General features: G+C 44.1%; 1 protein-coding gene, 1 long non-coding RNA gene and 1 pseudogene across 3 annotated transcripts; 1 reads left to right on the top strand and 2 right to left on the bottom strand.

Moving 5' to 3' along the window:
- Nucleotides 1-2165: 2165 nt before the first annotated feature.
- Nucleotides 2166-5636, bottom strand: LOC107281420 (uncharacterized). Of its 2 annotated transcripts, none has more exons than XR_010742153.1 (3): nucleotides 5508-5636; nucleotides 5055-5180; nucleotides 2166-3190 (listed from the first exon to the last, which is right to left on the bottom strand). It is a non-coding gene; the product is annotated as an uncharacterized lncRNA (long non-coding RNA). The 2 variants fall into 2 exon arrangements; XR_001546870.3 differs by lacking the exon at nucleotides 2166-3190 and adding an exon at nucleotides 4250-4940.
- Nucleotides 5637-6270: 634 nt separating this feature from the next.
- LOC4341111 (probable indole-3-acetic acid-amido synthetase GH3.7) lies at nucleotides 6271-10028 on the top strand. The gene is made up of 4 exons (NM_001402811.1): nucleotides 6271-6706; nucleotides 6812-6913; nucleotides 7030-7880; nucleotides 9114-10028. Exons 1-4 carry the CDS (start codon nucleotides 6387-6389, stop codon nucleotides 9701-9703), a joined length of 1863 nt encoding a protein of 620 aa, NP_001389740.1. The 5' UTR covers nucleotides 6271-6386; the 3' UTR covers nucleotides 9704-10028.
- A 351-nt stretch (nucleotides 10029-10379) lies between these two features.
- Nucleotides 10380-12511, bottom strand: LOC107276649 (disease resistance protein RPM1-like; annotated as a pseudogene).
- Between the last annotated feature and the right edge of the window lie 4036 nt (nucleotides 12512-16547).

Here is a 16547-nt window from a genome sequence, read left to right as displayed (position 1 = left end):
GACACATATTTGCGAAAATATACCTCATCCGCATATTAGGTTAGCGGGAGCGGTACGGTAGGCACGGTCGCGCGAAGTGGGGATGCGGGATCGAGCCGGTCTCGCACGGCAGTTGTGCGGAAGCGATGCAGCCCGCGGAACGGGTATGTGGGAGCGGCTGGGATGCGGGAGCACCTCGGGAGCGGCACGGTCCCGTTGAACGGGCGTGCGGGAGCGGCACGGTCCCGCGGAACGAGCGTGCTGGAGCGGCTCGGTTCCACTTTTTTTTACTGTATCAGTACTGTTTGGCATTGTTCAAACAGCGGTACTGCGGATCCAATGTGCGGAACCGGCTCCTGAACAGTGTCGAAACAGTGCAGAACAGTATCGAAACAGTGTCAAACCGTGCTATATGCATGCATGTGCAGCTTGGCTGCTGGGTCACGCGTGGCCGGCCTGCGTGACCGCGCGGTGCCGCGCGGCCGGTCCGCGGGACCGACGCGGTACCATGCGTCCGTGCTGCGGAATCACCGGTCCCGTGGAACGGTAGTGCGGGACCGCCTGCGGATTAGGTATATTTGTGTAAATTTTCGCCACATAGGTATATAAACGCAAAATAATAAAAAAAGAGGTATATTTTCAATTTTTTCTCCATGCATCTACGAGTATTTAAAAGGAATGGAACAGAGTGAACGAGATGTGTGCAGAATTAACAAGAAAAATCTTCACCTCCTGATCTCATTCTGATATTCTTAAAACAATCATCTACTCCCTCCGTTCCAAAATATAAGCATTTTTAGCATAGTAACAAGTCAAACTTTTTAACTTTAACTATTGATAGCAAAAGAATAAAAAAGATCAATCATGTAAATTAATGTTACTAGATTTATCATTAAACAAACTACCATAATATGCAATTCTTTTTATTTGAAACACCTCATTTTTATAAATATTGTTGGTCAAAGTAGCATCTCGAAGACCGTGTCAAAGTCTAAAAATGCTTATATTTTAGAACGGCGGGAATAATTAAAGTAATCCCATGATAGCACAAGTTGATTAGCAAACCCTACTAAGAGCATCTTCAAAAGACTATTCAAATTGGACTCTCCAAACATCCACGTAGCTAACTATCCAAATGATCTTTTCACGAAATACTAGACCATGAGTGACAATGTACCCAATCTAGGAGCTTTATCAACCGTCAAAAACAGGGGAGTTCCCTAGCCCATTATATAACTAGATCAATGTGATGCCAGCTATTTATTTAACTCCGTTGGCACAAAATTATCGTAAGGATCGGTTTTTTAGGGACACAATTGACAAAAAAAAAATAGCAATACAACCCGAGTCTCTCTGAGATAGAGCCCAAATCGTTACACCTTTTGTGTGGGTCAGAACTTACCCGACAAGGAATTTCGCTACTTTAGGACCGCCGTTCAATCGCCGACTTTCCTGTTACCAGTTCTTTAACTTTCTTAACTTTTCGGTACTGGGCAAGTATCAGTTTCCATTCATGATCTTGCGACTTTGCAGAGACATATGTTTTTTTTTAGGTAAACAGCCACCCATTCCTCGAGTCTACTTCACAGTTACTCTGAAGAGACTCGAAGAGCCGACAGAAACACATGGTTGCAACTTGCAAAGACCAAATCGAGTGCCCATCTAGACAGACATCCAAAATCCGGACATGGCGATTTGGTGAGGGGAACTTTCCCAGATCCCAAATCTTACCAAGTGAAAAGAGAATTTGACCATAGAAGCAGGAAGAGCCACGTCATTTGGTGCATGATGGTCATCCGATTGAAAAGCAGACAAAACGAATCAGAACCGTATGATCATGCTGATCAGTAAAAATATTTGTATAAAAACCCATATATTCTCACATATTTACATTGAACACCTTACATCTTATTTCTTAATACATTACATTATTGTCTCCCCTATCATTATTTATAACTGTACTACGGAGCTGAGAAGAAAACTCACATGCCTATTTATCCTAAAATAAGTTCAAATTTAATTTATAGGTTCGTTTATCCCATTAATTTTTAGCATACATGCTATTATAAATGATGCATTACAACGTTTCACGTAAAAAGCCAGCCACAATCATTTCCGTTACTTCTTTTGAAATGTCCACCAGACAAACATGTTTCTTTTTTTTTAGAACTACAAATATGTTTCTTAAAACTTCTTTTAAAATTTATTATCAGTAGCACATTATAGGATGGTTAAAATCGCGCGAATGTGTGACTTCATAAGCTAGTAAATTGGATAAAACCTAAATATTATGTGGCTCAACCAACTCCTGTGGTCAACTACACACCCCATCAAAAAAAAGATAGATAGATTGACTGGTAAACAAGTGAATGAATGATTAGATGGCCTATGGGTTGAGCCCTACAACAGATTAGCCTACCATTCTCACAATATCGGAGAAAATTAAAGAGAGGGTGGATTCTGACACTTTTCGAGGTGACGTGCTCGCTTCCGCGTGTGTCCATGTCGCCCCGCTTCCTCCCTGAGTCTGGGATGGTTGTCGGCCCAGCTACTGCCATTCCTGCGCTTTTGCCGCGCCTTCTCCCGCTTTTCTCGCCGTCGCACTCCATTGTGTTGCCGCCCTCGTCCGCCACTATCGCCCGCCGCTGGCCTCGTCCGTCGCCGTGCCACCGCCACTGGCCTCGTCCGCCATGGCTACCGTCGCACTCCACTAAGTCGCCATCCTCGTCCGTTACCGCCGTCGTCGCCCTCATCCGTCGCCGCGGCACCGCCGCTGGCCTCGTACGTCATGGCTACTGTCGCACTCCACTGAGTCGCCATTCTCGTCGGTCGTCGCCGCCGCCGCCGGCCTAGTCCGCCATGGGCGCCGTCGCACTCCATAGGGTCACCGCCACCCTCGTCTGCCACGGCTGTCGTCTTCGTCGCGCTCTACCAGTTCGTCGCCCTCGTCCGCCATAGTTGTCGTCGCCTACATCCGTCGTGGCCACCACCGCCCTAGTCCCTTGCCATTGCCGTCGCCCTCTTCCACGGTCGCTGTGTTCCTCGTCCACCCTGGTCGCCTATGTCCGCCTTGACCGCGGCCCCTATCCACCGCGGCCGCTGCCGGCGCGTTCTTCCGCCACAGCTCATCCACCGCGTGCATGCACCGCTGCCATCGTCCTCTTCCGCCGTAGCTGCTGTCCACCTTCGCAGCTACCGCCGTTGTTGTCCACTGCATCCAATCCATATCGGAAGAGAAGAAGTAAGAGGAAGGAGAGAGGAAGACATGGAAAGATGATGTGTCCATAAAAGATAAAATATTTGTGGTACAGTAATTTCTATTATATAGACATTAGGTAAAACGTTTACTATAGATGATATGGCTATTTTTTTTAAGTCAATATTATTAACCTTGCTCTATGGTATAGATGGCCTTTTGGCCCGCACGGCCCACCAGCCATCGGGCCGGCACGGCCCGATCGGCACTTCGTGCCGAGCCGTGCCGACCCATGGGCTGCGCCTCCCGCCCAGGCACGGCCCACCAGCCGTCGGGCCGTGCCGGGCCGGCCCGAAGGCGGGAGTGGCCCATCGTGCCTTTTTTATATAAGTCTATTTTCCTTCCCTCCTCTTTGGACTGTGACATATATATAGCGAAAATAAGTCTATTTTCCGTCCCTCTTCTTTGGACTGTGGCATATATATATATAGTGAAAATAAGTCTATTTTCTGTCCCTCCTCTTTGGGCTAACATATATATATATAGCTAAAATAAGTCTATTTTACGTCCCTATTCTTTCGACCATGACATATAATATGTCTATTTTTAGTCCCTATTGTTTATGTGTCGGGCCTAGCCTGCGGCCCATCGTGCCGTGCCGGCCCAACGTGCCGGTGGAGAGGCCCAGGCACGGCCCGGTGGCCGTGCTTGGGCCGGGCCAAAACACCGTGCCGTCGGCCGGGCCATCGGGCCTCGGGCATTTTGGCCATCTATACTCTATGGTGTGTTTCACTCTCCCTTGCTTCAGGGGCAGCACCACGCCGTCCGACCTGTACCAAAATGGAGTAGGCCACTGACTAGTGTGGGGCGAGAAAATCTCTTGTGTGCCCATGAAAACTCACATAATCCCTTCTATACCCTCGAATTTTACCCAATCCCCTGTGTACCCCTGAAATTTCGCTTTGATCCCTTCCATGCCCCTCCCGTTAGGTTTCCTTCATTTTCACGTTATGTGTGGTTCCAAATGTCTAAAATACCCTTGTAGATGGAGGAGTGGCAGCTAGATAGAAAAAATTGAAAAAAATGTCAACTGAACAATATGTGTATTTTATGAGACTAAATAATGAGCGTATAACAAATTTATTGTGGCACTGAAAAAAATACAATATAATGAACTTTTTGTTTGGAAAAATAATAGGATCAGGAAAAGCTGACTGTCTGTACAGTTATCAGTTTTCTCTATAGAAGAAATTGGTTCCTCTGCATAAGAAATTGATTATGGTAAAATAAGAGCATGAATACCATCATACATAACAATAGAGATATCCATACAGAACACACAATATCATGCACAGAACATAATCTTTCCATCATCCATACATAACAGTTCATATCATGCGCACCCACAATTCCATTTCCATACTCAATAGTGCAGGAAACAAACCAACTTTCCATTTCAAACAAAATAGTGCAACCAACAAACCAAATTAGCTAGGCAGTATATCATGAGCATAATGGCATAAGGTCCATAACAGTGCATCAATACATCATGAGGAAGCAATCCTTACAATAGCAAAATATGTCAACTATGACTAGACCACTTTGTACGGCATCACAATAACAAAATCCATCAATAAAGTCTTTGTAGCACATCGCATTTGAGTCTATCACTTTACTGAAAATAAACCAATCATATTCCACCCTAGCATTTTTTCGATCCCCGGCTAGTTTGATTTCCAACAAATATGTAGTTAAGGGGTCCATCCTGTGGATGAACACAATAGTATGTATCTATCAATGTATGTATCTATCAACCAAAATGATCTCCACGCATACAACTATGTCAAAATTATGAACGACGGAAAGTTAAGTCACTTACCCTACGGGGAGCCATGAAGGAACCGTGCTAAGCATTGAATCTGCCATGCCAAGTTGATGTGTTGCAGAGAAGGGATGGTGGCCTCCACTGCTCCGCTTTCACTTTCTTACTTTTTGGTCACCTTTGCTGGTCAAAACATAAGACTATAAATGCATAAATATTAAATGCAACCAAAGTGTGGGCATAATGATTAAGCTTTGTTGAGTCCATCAAGCATATGGAAAATTTTGTAAAGTCTCCACTGGACAAATACTAGTACACTGGACAAATATTAGTAGAGATCTCATACTAATAAGGCAGGAAAGAGTGATGTAATGCATTTATGTGCATGGTGAGATCTTGGAACTTATAGATCAATTTTTTCTAATCAAACCCCTTATCCTTCCAGAGGCATTTGCAATGGCAAGAAAATATACCTAGGTTATATGCAAAAACAAGAAAATCAGTGTTAACCTGTATTGGGGATGGGAGAATGGGAGCTGGGAGGGCGGCCGACTTTGGCGCACACGACGGGAGGGAGGTGGCCGGCGACGCCCGCGCGGCGGGAGGGGCGGTGGCCGGCGGCCCGCGCGGCGGGAGGGGCGGTGGCCGCCGGCGGCCCGCGCGGCGGGAGCGGCCGTGGCCGGCTGCCCACGCGGAGGGAGGGGCCGTGGCCGGCAGCCCGCGCGGCGGGGCGACGCCCGCGCAGTGGGAGGGCGGTGGCCGGCGCCCCGCGCGGCGTGACGGCGGCTGGACGACGGCGCGTGGCCGGAGGGCGGCGGGAGGATGCGTCGACGGCGCCCACGGTCGGACGACGCCGGGACGACGGCTCGCGTGGCGGGAAGGCGGCGGGACGGCGGCGCAGTGGCCGGAGGGCGGCGGGACGGCGGCGCAGGACTGCAGCCCGGCGGCGCGCAGAGGCCGCTCACGTGGAGAGATGCGGGAGAAGGAAAGGGGATCGAAACTAGTTAGGGTTGGAAGGGGCATTTTAGTATTTCCTAAAAATACTGACAATACAACACACGGTTTGATTAACATATCTAACGGAAACCTGACGGGAGGGGCATGGGAGGAATCAAAGCGAAATTTCAAGGGTAGGGATTGGGTAAAATTCGAGGGTATAGAAAGGATTAGGTGAGTTTTCATGGGCACACAAGGGATTTTCTCGTAGTCGAAAGCCGTGTGATGTTGTTTCCAGCTGCAAGTCAAATCCGATACTACTATTCACAAAGCTGATAGTTCCCCTTCTTCCTCCCTGTGCTTTTCCCCTTTCCTTTCTCTGATTTCTCTCAAATGAATTACTGTTACCAGTTGGTGTGATTCTCCAGCCGAAACTTCACCAACCAAGCAGGAATGGCGCTCCTGCTGCCGGAGTTCGACCCGGCGGACGTCCGCGCCGGCCGCGACCTCATCCACCGCCTCACCGCCGACGCCGCCGGCATCCAGCGGGGCGTCCTCCGCGAGATCCTCTCCCGGAACTCCGGCACCGAGTACCTCCGCCGCTTCCTGGGCGGCGCCGCCGGCGACGACGACGACGTGCGAGACGCATTCAAGAGGCGCGTCCCCGTGTCCGGCTACGAGGATGTCAAGCCGTACGTCGACCGCGTCGCGTCCGGCGGCGAGCCCTCCTCTGCCCTCCTCTGCTCCGACCCCATCACCTGCCTCAGCAGGAGGTAAAATTTCCGCAAATCGGGGGCGGCGTTGCTCCGAGTTGGGATAAACCCTAGCTCTTTGCCCTCACTCACGGTACCATCTAATTTCAATGCGAACGGCGGCAGCTCCGGCACGTCCGGCGGGCAGCAGAAGCTGTTGCCGTCCACCGCGGAGGAGCTCGACAGGAAGGTATTCTTCTATGCTGTCCAGGCGCTCGTGAGGAACATGTAAGAGCATGACTGGTGTGGTGCTTTGCTCATCATTAATCAACTGGCATATTCTTGAATTTCTGTAGCAATTAACTTGCTCAATTAATATACTATATTTTTTGCATTTCTACTAGGAGCTTGCACACCGATCATGGTGAAGACGACGACGGCGGTGGTGGCGAGGGAATGTACCTCATGTTCGCCTTCCACGGTGACCGGACATTGTCTGGCCTGCCCATCCAGTCTGCTCTAACTACCTACTACCACAGCAGACAGTTTCAGGAATGCGACATTGGCGGGTTTGATAAGTGCACAAGCCCCCTGGAGGCAATCCTCTGCCCCTATGGCGAGCAGAGCATGTACTGCCAGTTGCTCTGTGGCCTACTTCACCGATGCAGAGTGGACCGTGTTGGTGCCAGCTTTGCCGCTGGGTTGGTTCGGGGGATCAAGTTCTTGGAAAATCACTGGGAGGAGATGTGCTTCAACATCCGGAGCGGGCAGCTCAGCGACTGGATCACGCATACTCCTCTGCGTGATGCGGTCACTGGACAGTATCTTCAAGGATCTAACCCAGCTTTAGCCGATGAGATTGCATCCGAGTGTGCGAGGAAACCTTGGGATGGGATAGTCAGGAGGCTATGGCCTAGGGCACGGTATATCCGGACCATTGTGACTGGTTCAATGTCACAGTACATTCCAATTCTTGAGGTTTATGGTGGCGGGCTACCGTTGGTCTCACCAATCTATGCATCTACAGAATGCGCTGCCGGGATAAATCTGAGGCCACTTGATCCACCATCCCATGTGTCATATGCATTGCTTCCAAACATTGCTTACTTTGAGTTCTTGGAGGTCATGGATGAAAATGGTGAAAAGGTACAAGGAACTACCAGGCTTGATGACAATTTGGGTGAGGTAAAAGTTGTTGACCTTGTGGATGTCAAAGTTGGTCGATGCTATGAGTTGATTGTCACTACCTTTGCAGGCAAGCTGTTGGGCTACTTTTTATCCCTTTTTTTTCAGACATGGCTAGGTTTATCTTATATCTGATCATTGAAAGCTCTCATCGATTTCTTGTAGCTATGCTTGCAATCATAATTTGTGTTTCATCGCATTTTTCAAAATCAGTTCTCTCCAATGTTAGGTAAATTTATTGATATCTGGATAAGCATCTTTCAAGACCCATGACACCTATTTAAGTCCTCAATTAGCTTGTGAATGAGAAGTCCGAAATTTTATATCCTGTTATATCAGCTACTATACGTTTATTATATTCAGGACACACATTTAGTGGAACAATGCAAATTTCGAATAATTACTTCAGATCCCATGGAAAAGGCAAAACCTACCATTTTTTTACGAAATAGCATAATGTCTGCTATTAACTTCATTAATGGAGGAGCATACAAAAACAAGGTTTAAAGTTACAAGAAAAAGATAGCACTTGAAAGTTGAAAACTCAATCATAAGTAGAATGGACCAAGAAAACCTTAGAGCAAGATTCTCCATTAACAGTAGAGCACCATATGAGATTGTTTTTTTTTTTCTTTGTTAATTGTTTCCCCCTCAAGTTCCATTACTTATATGTAGTCCTAATGGTCTATTAATTGGATTTTGCTTGTGTCATCCTGGCTTTGTTTTGCTTGTATGATATCCTATATTTGTAAGACAAATTTTGCTACAGGACACTCAAAGTTTGTGTAATTTGCTGGTGGACATCGTAAAAACGTGCCACCGTTGAAGAACACCCTAAAAAACTAGTAATTTGTTAGATGACATTTCCAGTCTAATTGGGGAGAAAACTCTTCAAGAAGACGAGAATGCCCATACGGCCACAAGCTTCTAACCTGTTGTTGGAGTGAAAATTTGGAAATTATACAACTCTCAATATCCAATCATCCCAAGTATATTCCAAGCATATCTCATATTTCATCTTCACTCTAGCGCTAGGTTACAGGCTTGTGGCTCCAGGGGCATTCTCATCATTTTTCTCTCCAATTGGGCTAGAAATGTCCTTGTGGCAAATTACCAGTTTTTTGGAGTGTCGTCTAGCTGTGACACGTTTTTGTGATGTCCACCAGCAAATTACACAAACCTGTCCTGTAGCAAAATTATTGAACAAGGGTAGATTCCAACATTTTAGAAAAATAGGATTCTGAATCAGCCCAGGTAAACAACATCCTGTATTTTGACTTTGTGACTTGTGCATTTATAATAGGTCTTTACAGGTACCGGGTGGGTGACCTGTTTACTGTGAGTGGCTTCTACAATGCGACGCCATTGTTTCACTTCTCAGGACGGCATGATGTCATCCTAAGCATAGATTACGAGAAGATAAGTGAGGAGGACCTTCTCAATGCCATTGCAGAAACAGATAAGTTCCACCTCAGGCCTCTTGGCTACATGCTTGTTGGTAGCACTGCATATGCAGACATATCCACTTTGCCTGGCCACTATATCCTTTTCTGGGAGCTGACCAATACCTGTGATAGCAATGTTGCCATTGACATCGACCAAACTGCCATGGAGAAGTGTTGCTTGGCAGTGGAAGACCACTTCGATGAAATGTACCGCAAAATTAGGCACCGTGGCTCAATCAGTGCGCTCGAGATAAGGATTCTTAGCCATGGTGCGTTTGATGCTCTGATGGACTTCTTTGTGTCTAGAGGGACATCAGCGAGTCAATACAAAACTCCGACAGCCATTCGGTCGAAAGAGGCGATGATGGTATTGGAGGAAAGGGTTGTAGGAAGGTTTTTCAGCCAAGCAACTCCCAGCTGTCGTTCAGCCGAATTTGAGAGGAGATAATAATTGTACTGCCTGTTCGGTTGGCGTCTCGGTGACAGGAGAGGGCATGTTCCTTATGAAAAGTTCAGTCCTGATCACGAATAAGTGGCGCAGCATTGCAATTCGTGCACTGGAGAAGGATGATCCACTCATCTCCATCTTGGCACGTCCTTTTTCAGTCTGGAATTTGGTCTCAGGAGTATCATTTCGTGTTTTCTTGTAAATTCAGAAAGAACTTCTGTACTGCTCCTTCCACATAGCCTTTGGGCGTAACTGTAGACACAACCCTTGCTCCGAGGTTTATAAGTTACCTCCGAATTTACTGATTGACTGTGTTCTCAAGTCCAAGTTTCCAACCTCACTATCTCGTTTATCTCGTTTACTGTGCGCACGCTTTTCAAACTGTTTAACGGTACGTGTTTTGCAAAAATTTTCTATAGAAAAGTTGCTTTAAAAAACCGTATTAATCTATTTTTAAAGTTTTTTAAGATAATAATTAATTAATCATGTATTAATCTATTGCTCCGTTTTGGCCGTTAAGCTTTGCAGCAAAAATGTGTTACTTACGTTCCTGCAAATTTTCGTATGAACTTGTTTTGCCAACTTCATATTAGAAAGAGAGATCCATTCCTTTTTTTAAGGAAGAACAAAAGGCTGTTTTTTTCCTTCGCTATATTACTACCTTTTGTGATCAAAATTATTTATGGCACGTACATTTGCTTCGCCTCATTAGCATATGCAACAATCCACATATACAAGCTTTTTAAACAGGCATACAAAGTCGTGCAAAGCGCGACTATTTGGCTAGTATACAGTTGGAAGTAAAAGAGAAAAAAAAGGGCATCGCTTATGTGCTGCGGGGAAAAAAATGAATATTGTCCTGGTAGAGACTAACTTATTGGATCCTTTCTGCAGCCAATACACCATTTCTGCTGAACCCGACATAAACACGATGGACGTGAGAAATCACCGTCTCTGTCTTCTGTCGGACCCTGCCCACAAGCTCTTCTGCAGCACGGTCCAGAGTGAGCTCCTCAAGAGTCCTGACATGTTCGATACCGTAGGGCAACTGCTTCAGGTTTGGACAGACCAAGAGCTTGAGGTCAGTTAGGCTTGCCACAGCTCCTCTTTTCATCTCGATTTCATTCAGGTGTGGTGCACCTCGTATACTGAGCTCCCTGAGCCTGGGAAATGAGTTCTCATGGAAGTATATGTTCTTCCCATCATAAGCATCATAGAGTTGTAGCTTCACCAAATGTGGTAACCTCTCAAGATTAAGGAATGTATCTCTGTCAAGCCTTGATCCCACAAGACGCAGAGACCCGAGGTTATTCAGATTACTCAGTGACATGAAGTGACATGAAGTGAGGCAGTGATTCCTGAGACAATGTACCTTTCAAGTACAGCTTCTGAAGTAATGGAGGGGGTCGAAGTGCTTCAAGATTCAACACTTCTTGGCTGCTATCTGCCTGGATCCCGAGTCGGGTAAGATGAATCATATTGGTGATGGCCAAGAACAGATGTTCACAGTGGCAACAGATATTGCTTGAAATGACAGAAGGCGCCCAATGCATACGATCGCAATTGGCAAGCCATGGCACTTGTCAACAAAATTTTGTGCCAATTGGAGCAATTCTGGTGGACAATCCCTATTTCCATTCTTCCAGAATGCCTCTTTACAGAACAAATCCCATGCATGGGACTTTACCAATGGCTGCAAATTAATTATGTTCGTCTCAGGTGCAAGCAATGCCACATCATAATTCCTTGATGTAAGAATTATTCGTCCAATAATATTGGCACCACCAAATGCATCCTTGCTATCAAACCAAACATTCGTACTCCACACATCATCTAGAACAAGGACATACCTTTTGTTCTCAAGGTAAGAGCGAATCGTCTCGACTAGCCTTCTGTAGCTTGATGCACCTTCGTCATCTGGGAAATCTTTCTTCCGGTCGTTCTTGCGAAACTCTTGAACAGTTGTTCTTAGCAGATCATCCGCGTCATAGCTCTGTGACACGGTGATCCAAGCACAGGTGTCAAAGTCATCCTTGACAGCATTGTAAACATTTGCAACCAGTGCCGTCTTGCCGATTCCGCCCATCCCCCACACACTGACTATCCTGTGCCGCTGCTGCTGCTCATCTTGCACCCATCTCATCAGCAAATCTCTGTTCTTGTCAACACCAACGAGGTCATCATCCCTCTTGAAGTGCACGGAGTCTGATCTCCAGTTTGAGTTTGAGCTGCTTCCCACCACCGACTTCACGCCTCTCACGACGACGCCCTTCAGATCATACCTAATCCTCCTCTCGGCAGCGCTTTTCAGGCTGACCTTGATGTCCTGCAGGTTTGCGGCCAAGCGAGACCATGTGCCGATCTTGCACATCCGCTTGAATGGCATCCTTCCACCTCCTTCGCCGAGCTGGTAGGTGAACTCGTCGACGGCATCCTCGATGCCGAAGGCGAGCCTCCTGATTTGCTTCACGAACGCGGAGGTCGTCTCGTCGGCGTCCTTGAACCGCTCGGCCGCCTGCAAGAAGGCACGGATGCTCTCCAGCTCCCCCTTCACATCCCGGATCTCAGAGAAGAGGCGCTTCAGAGCTGATCCCTCCAGCCCGAGCAACGACTTCGCGAGCTCCACTGCTTCACTCGCCAGGGTATTCCCAAGTTTGACGATTAGTGAGCCCACAACACCCTCCGCCATGGCTTAGCTAGCTTGAGCTAAGCTATCGTTGGGAGTTGAACACACATTTCTTCAGTGTTTCTTCCTGCGGTTGGTAGCTAACTCATCTTGATCCCTTGTGTTTTTTTTTTCCAAGAGGAACAACCGAACAAGCTCAGTTGCTCACTGCTTTATAAAATAATCCATCTCTCCCAAAATAAATCAACCTAGTATGGGATGTGACCCATTTTAAAACAACGAATCTGAACAACCTAGAATAGGTTGAGTTATTTTGAGACGGAGGGAGTAAGGCTGAGTTGGACAGCGCTGGTTTCGGACCGTGCAAGGGCCGGTTTAGTTTCCAAACATGATTTTTCACGCTATCACATCGAATGTTTTGGCACATGTCTGAGGTATTAAATGTAGAAAAAAAACAATTACGCAGTTTGACAGGAAATCGCGAGACGAATCTTTTAGGCCTAATTGCGCCATAATTTAACAATGTTGTGGTACAATAAACATTTGCTAATGACGGATTAATTAGGCTTCATAAATTCATCTTGCGATTTCCTGGCAGAATCTGTAATTTGTTTTGTTATTAAACTATGTTTAATATTTTAAATGTGTATTTGTATATCCGATCTGACATGTATTGGTAAATTCTTTTGCCAAACTAAACAGGTCCTAATTGAGGTTGGTGTCGCGTAAAGAAAAAAAAGGTTGGTGACCCGTGTGCACTTTCATGTACTGTAGAATCATTACTGTAGATGTCGGACGGAAGGTACACCGCGCACGCATGGCGCCGTTTGGTCAGCAGACAATTTCCAAGGCTCACCTATTTTATAATAAGGTAAAACAGTTTATTAGAAAAAAAATTATTTTATTGATAAAACTTTTATATATTTATTCATAGCAACTTAAAGGTTAACGTTAAAAAAATTATGTTAAAAATATCTAACGATCAACTTTAAAATCAAATTTTAGCTTTTTTTTTCTGGTTTATTAGACCAAGGTGGTGTTTAGATCCAGTGACTTAACTTTAGGCCCTGTATTTAGACACTAATTTAGAGTATTAAATATAGACTACTTACAAAACTAATTACATAAATAAAAGTTAATTCGCGAGACAAACTTTTTAAGCCTAATTAATCCATAATTAGAGAATGTTTACTGTAGCATCACATAGACTAATCATGGATTAATTAGGCTCAAAAGATTCGTCTCGCAAATTAGTCCAAGATTATGGATAGGTTTTATTAATAGTCTATGTTTAATATTTATAATTAGTGTCTAAACATCCGATGTGATAGGGACTTCCATCCAAATAGGGTCCAACTGATGGGATCTCCCGTCAAGATGCGAAGGAGCCTTGAAGAAGATGGCGCCATTGTTCTACCATCGCAAAGCACATGGAATCAGCTAGTTACAAAAATGCCTACGATTACTAAGGCTGGGTTCGTTGAAATGGGTTGGGAACCCATCTCCTGTGCATGGAAAACGAAGCAGTCCATTAGCACGTGATTAATTAAGTATTAGCTATTTTTTTAAAAAATATGATTTTTAAGCAACTTTCGTATAGAAACTTTTTTATAAAAAACGCATCGTTTAGCAGTTTGGAAAGCATGCGTGCGGAAAACGAGTCGGAGGGAGTTGGGAACTACTCTCTCCGTCCCAAAAAAAAACTCAACTTCCAGAGTTTGGGGCTGATTGGTACAGCACTAATCTCGAGACGCAAGCCGCCATAACAAGTTTTACCTCTTGTTGAAGATCGAAACCGATGCAGCTCAACCCGAAAGCAAGAACTCGTTGAAGCAAAACGAAAGTAAAAGGGTGGCGATGCGCCGAGATTGTATTGAACGTGTATTAGTTTGATTACATGGGGCTCTGGTCTATTTATACCCGAGAATTACAAAATATGTCCATATCGGATACGACTCTTATCTCTAACAAACTCTAAGATACCATAAGTCTTTGCGGCAGACTTTTACCCAAACATATCTCTAAGTAAATTACATAAAATATCCTAATCAATAGATACAATTGCCTTCTTAGGACTCTATCCATGCGTGGCAATCATCATGAAGCACGTTAACCTAACCCGACAACATATGCCGTGTCATATTGTCGGATTCGGCTCAATCGGCTAACCCTGTCCGACTCGAACTATGCCGATCTTAGTCGTAGCCGATTCGAACTTCAGCCGATCCTCACTCTGTTTCCGGGACAATCTCTATCTCGAACTCCGTCTCGATTCCTCCTCCACATCCGATTCTTGGATTACCAAATTTGGTCGTTAACACACATCCCTTGAAAGTTGGAGCAAATGTTTGGAGATAGTGTTCTCCAAAATCAGCATGACGTAAATGGTCGTCGTTTTTATGTAACCCATCATCACTTTGATCTTCTAGCTCGTCGTCAATGCCCAACAAGTCTTGTGCATGTGTAGACCTAAGTAATAACAAAGTTCTTGATTTATGTAGTATATAATTGTCGTCAATATTGAAATATGTTTCAGCTAGGAGCAAGTTCACCTCTTGTTGTAGTTTATTTGCACGGCTACATGTGATTGGTCCTTGAAATGGTGTACGGATTGTCTCTCATTAGCGGCTATGTCAGATGATTGTCTTGTGTGTTCATGTGACGGGGGCTGGGGCATATCATAATGTTATAATATTTTTTTAAATAATTTCACATGATAAAAAGGATCAACTTGGTACCGCTTGACAAATATATAACACTAATTCAAATCTACATGCAGGGAGAAACATGTGATCATCGGTTTTACTTATTATTTAGAAAAAGTCAGAAAAATAAAGTCCCCAATACCTCGCCCTTCCCAGAGCATGCACACAACACTGAATGAAGTCCCCTTTGGCTCAGGATCTTCACACTCCACTCCTCCCCTCTTCCTACCTTTTATCTATCAAATTAAAAGACAAACTATGAATAATATTGAAAAACCCATATTTTTAAGCTATACATCTAATTTCTAATCTAATTGTTGCTCTATTAAATAATTAAACCAACAATTCATGATCCATAATGGAACATAAAATAAAATAAGAGTTGTATGAAGTAAATTAGAAAAATAGAAAAATGTCAATATGGATTGAATTAAATCAATTGGGCAGAATACAATAAATTTGTAAAAAATAGTTATTACTTTTCACAAATTGGAACAACCAAAGTGTATGTTCCATTGCCATAACCATGTTTAAGTGATTAGATGTTAATGACCTTCCATCTATGCTATATATCATGGCATTATGAGTTTCTCAATGTATTATTGCATATATAAAACACATAATTGGTTAAAAACTCATATATGATACTATTAACTTTAAATTTAGGACTCATGTTGACTAGGTCTTTTTTTAGAAAAAACACTATAGATCACATATAATAGGGAAGCGAGTTGCACAATATGTATGTCTCCTACGAATTTATTGACAAGTTTTTTTTCTAGAAATTGAAGAATTACTGATAATTGTTTATAGTAATAAATTAAATATTATATAGTTCAAACCTTACAAATATCATGTAAAATAATATCTGAGCAATGTAGATGGAGAAAATTTATAAAGAAATAGTACTTTTTCAAGCATGAAATGTGTCATCTAGTCGATATTCCATCTTACAAGTTAGTCAAGCTTATCCGACTTTACATTTCGCGTGTGCTATCTTTCTAGTTAATCTTAACATATATATGTGCACCATTCGTAAGTCATAATTGAAATCCTAAAATCACGTTATTGTGCTTCCTCTCAATTGTAATATTAAGAATCAACGTGCTCGTTAAAGATGCAATGGAAATGGTTTAAAATTTCATGTTCAAAATTTTCAAACCATACACGATGACTTTAAAACGATGGCAATTCATTTCGACGGCTAGGGGTGCCTGTGATTTTGGTGGTGTTTGAATCCCGAGACTAAATTTTAGCCCCGGTCGCATCGGATGTTTGGACACTAATTAGAAGCATTAAACATCGATTAATGACAAAACCCATTTCATAACCTGGACTAATTCACGAGACGAATCTATTGAGCCTAATTAATCCATGATTAGCATATGTGGTGCTAAAGTAAACATGTGCTAAAAAAACTAATTGCACAGTTTGCATGTAAATTGCGAGACGGATCTTTTAAGCCTAATTACGCTATGATTTGATAATATGGTACTACAGTAAACATTTGCTT

The sequence above is a fragment of the Oryza sativa genome, chromosome 6 (genome assembly GCF_034140825.1).
Source record: "Oryza sativa Japonica Group chromosome 6, ASM3414082v1".
Classification (NCBI taxonomy): Eukaryota; Viridiplantae; Streptophyta; class Magnoliopsida; order Poales; family Poaceae; genus Oryza; species Oryza sativa.
Note: the sequence above shows the minus strand (reverse complement) of the source record. Positions and strands in the feature narration are given on the sequence as shown.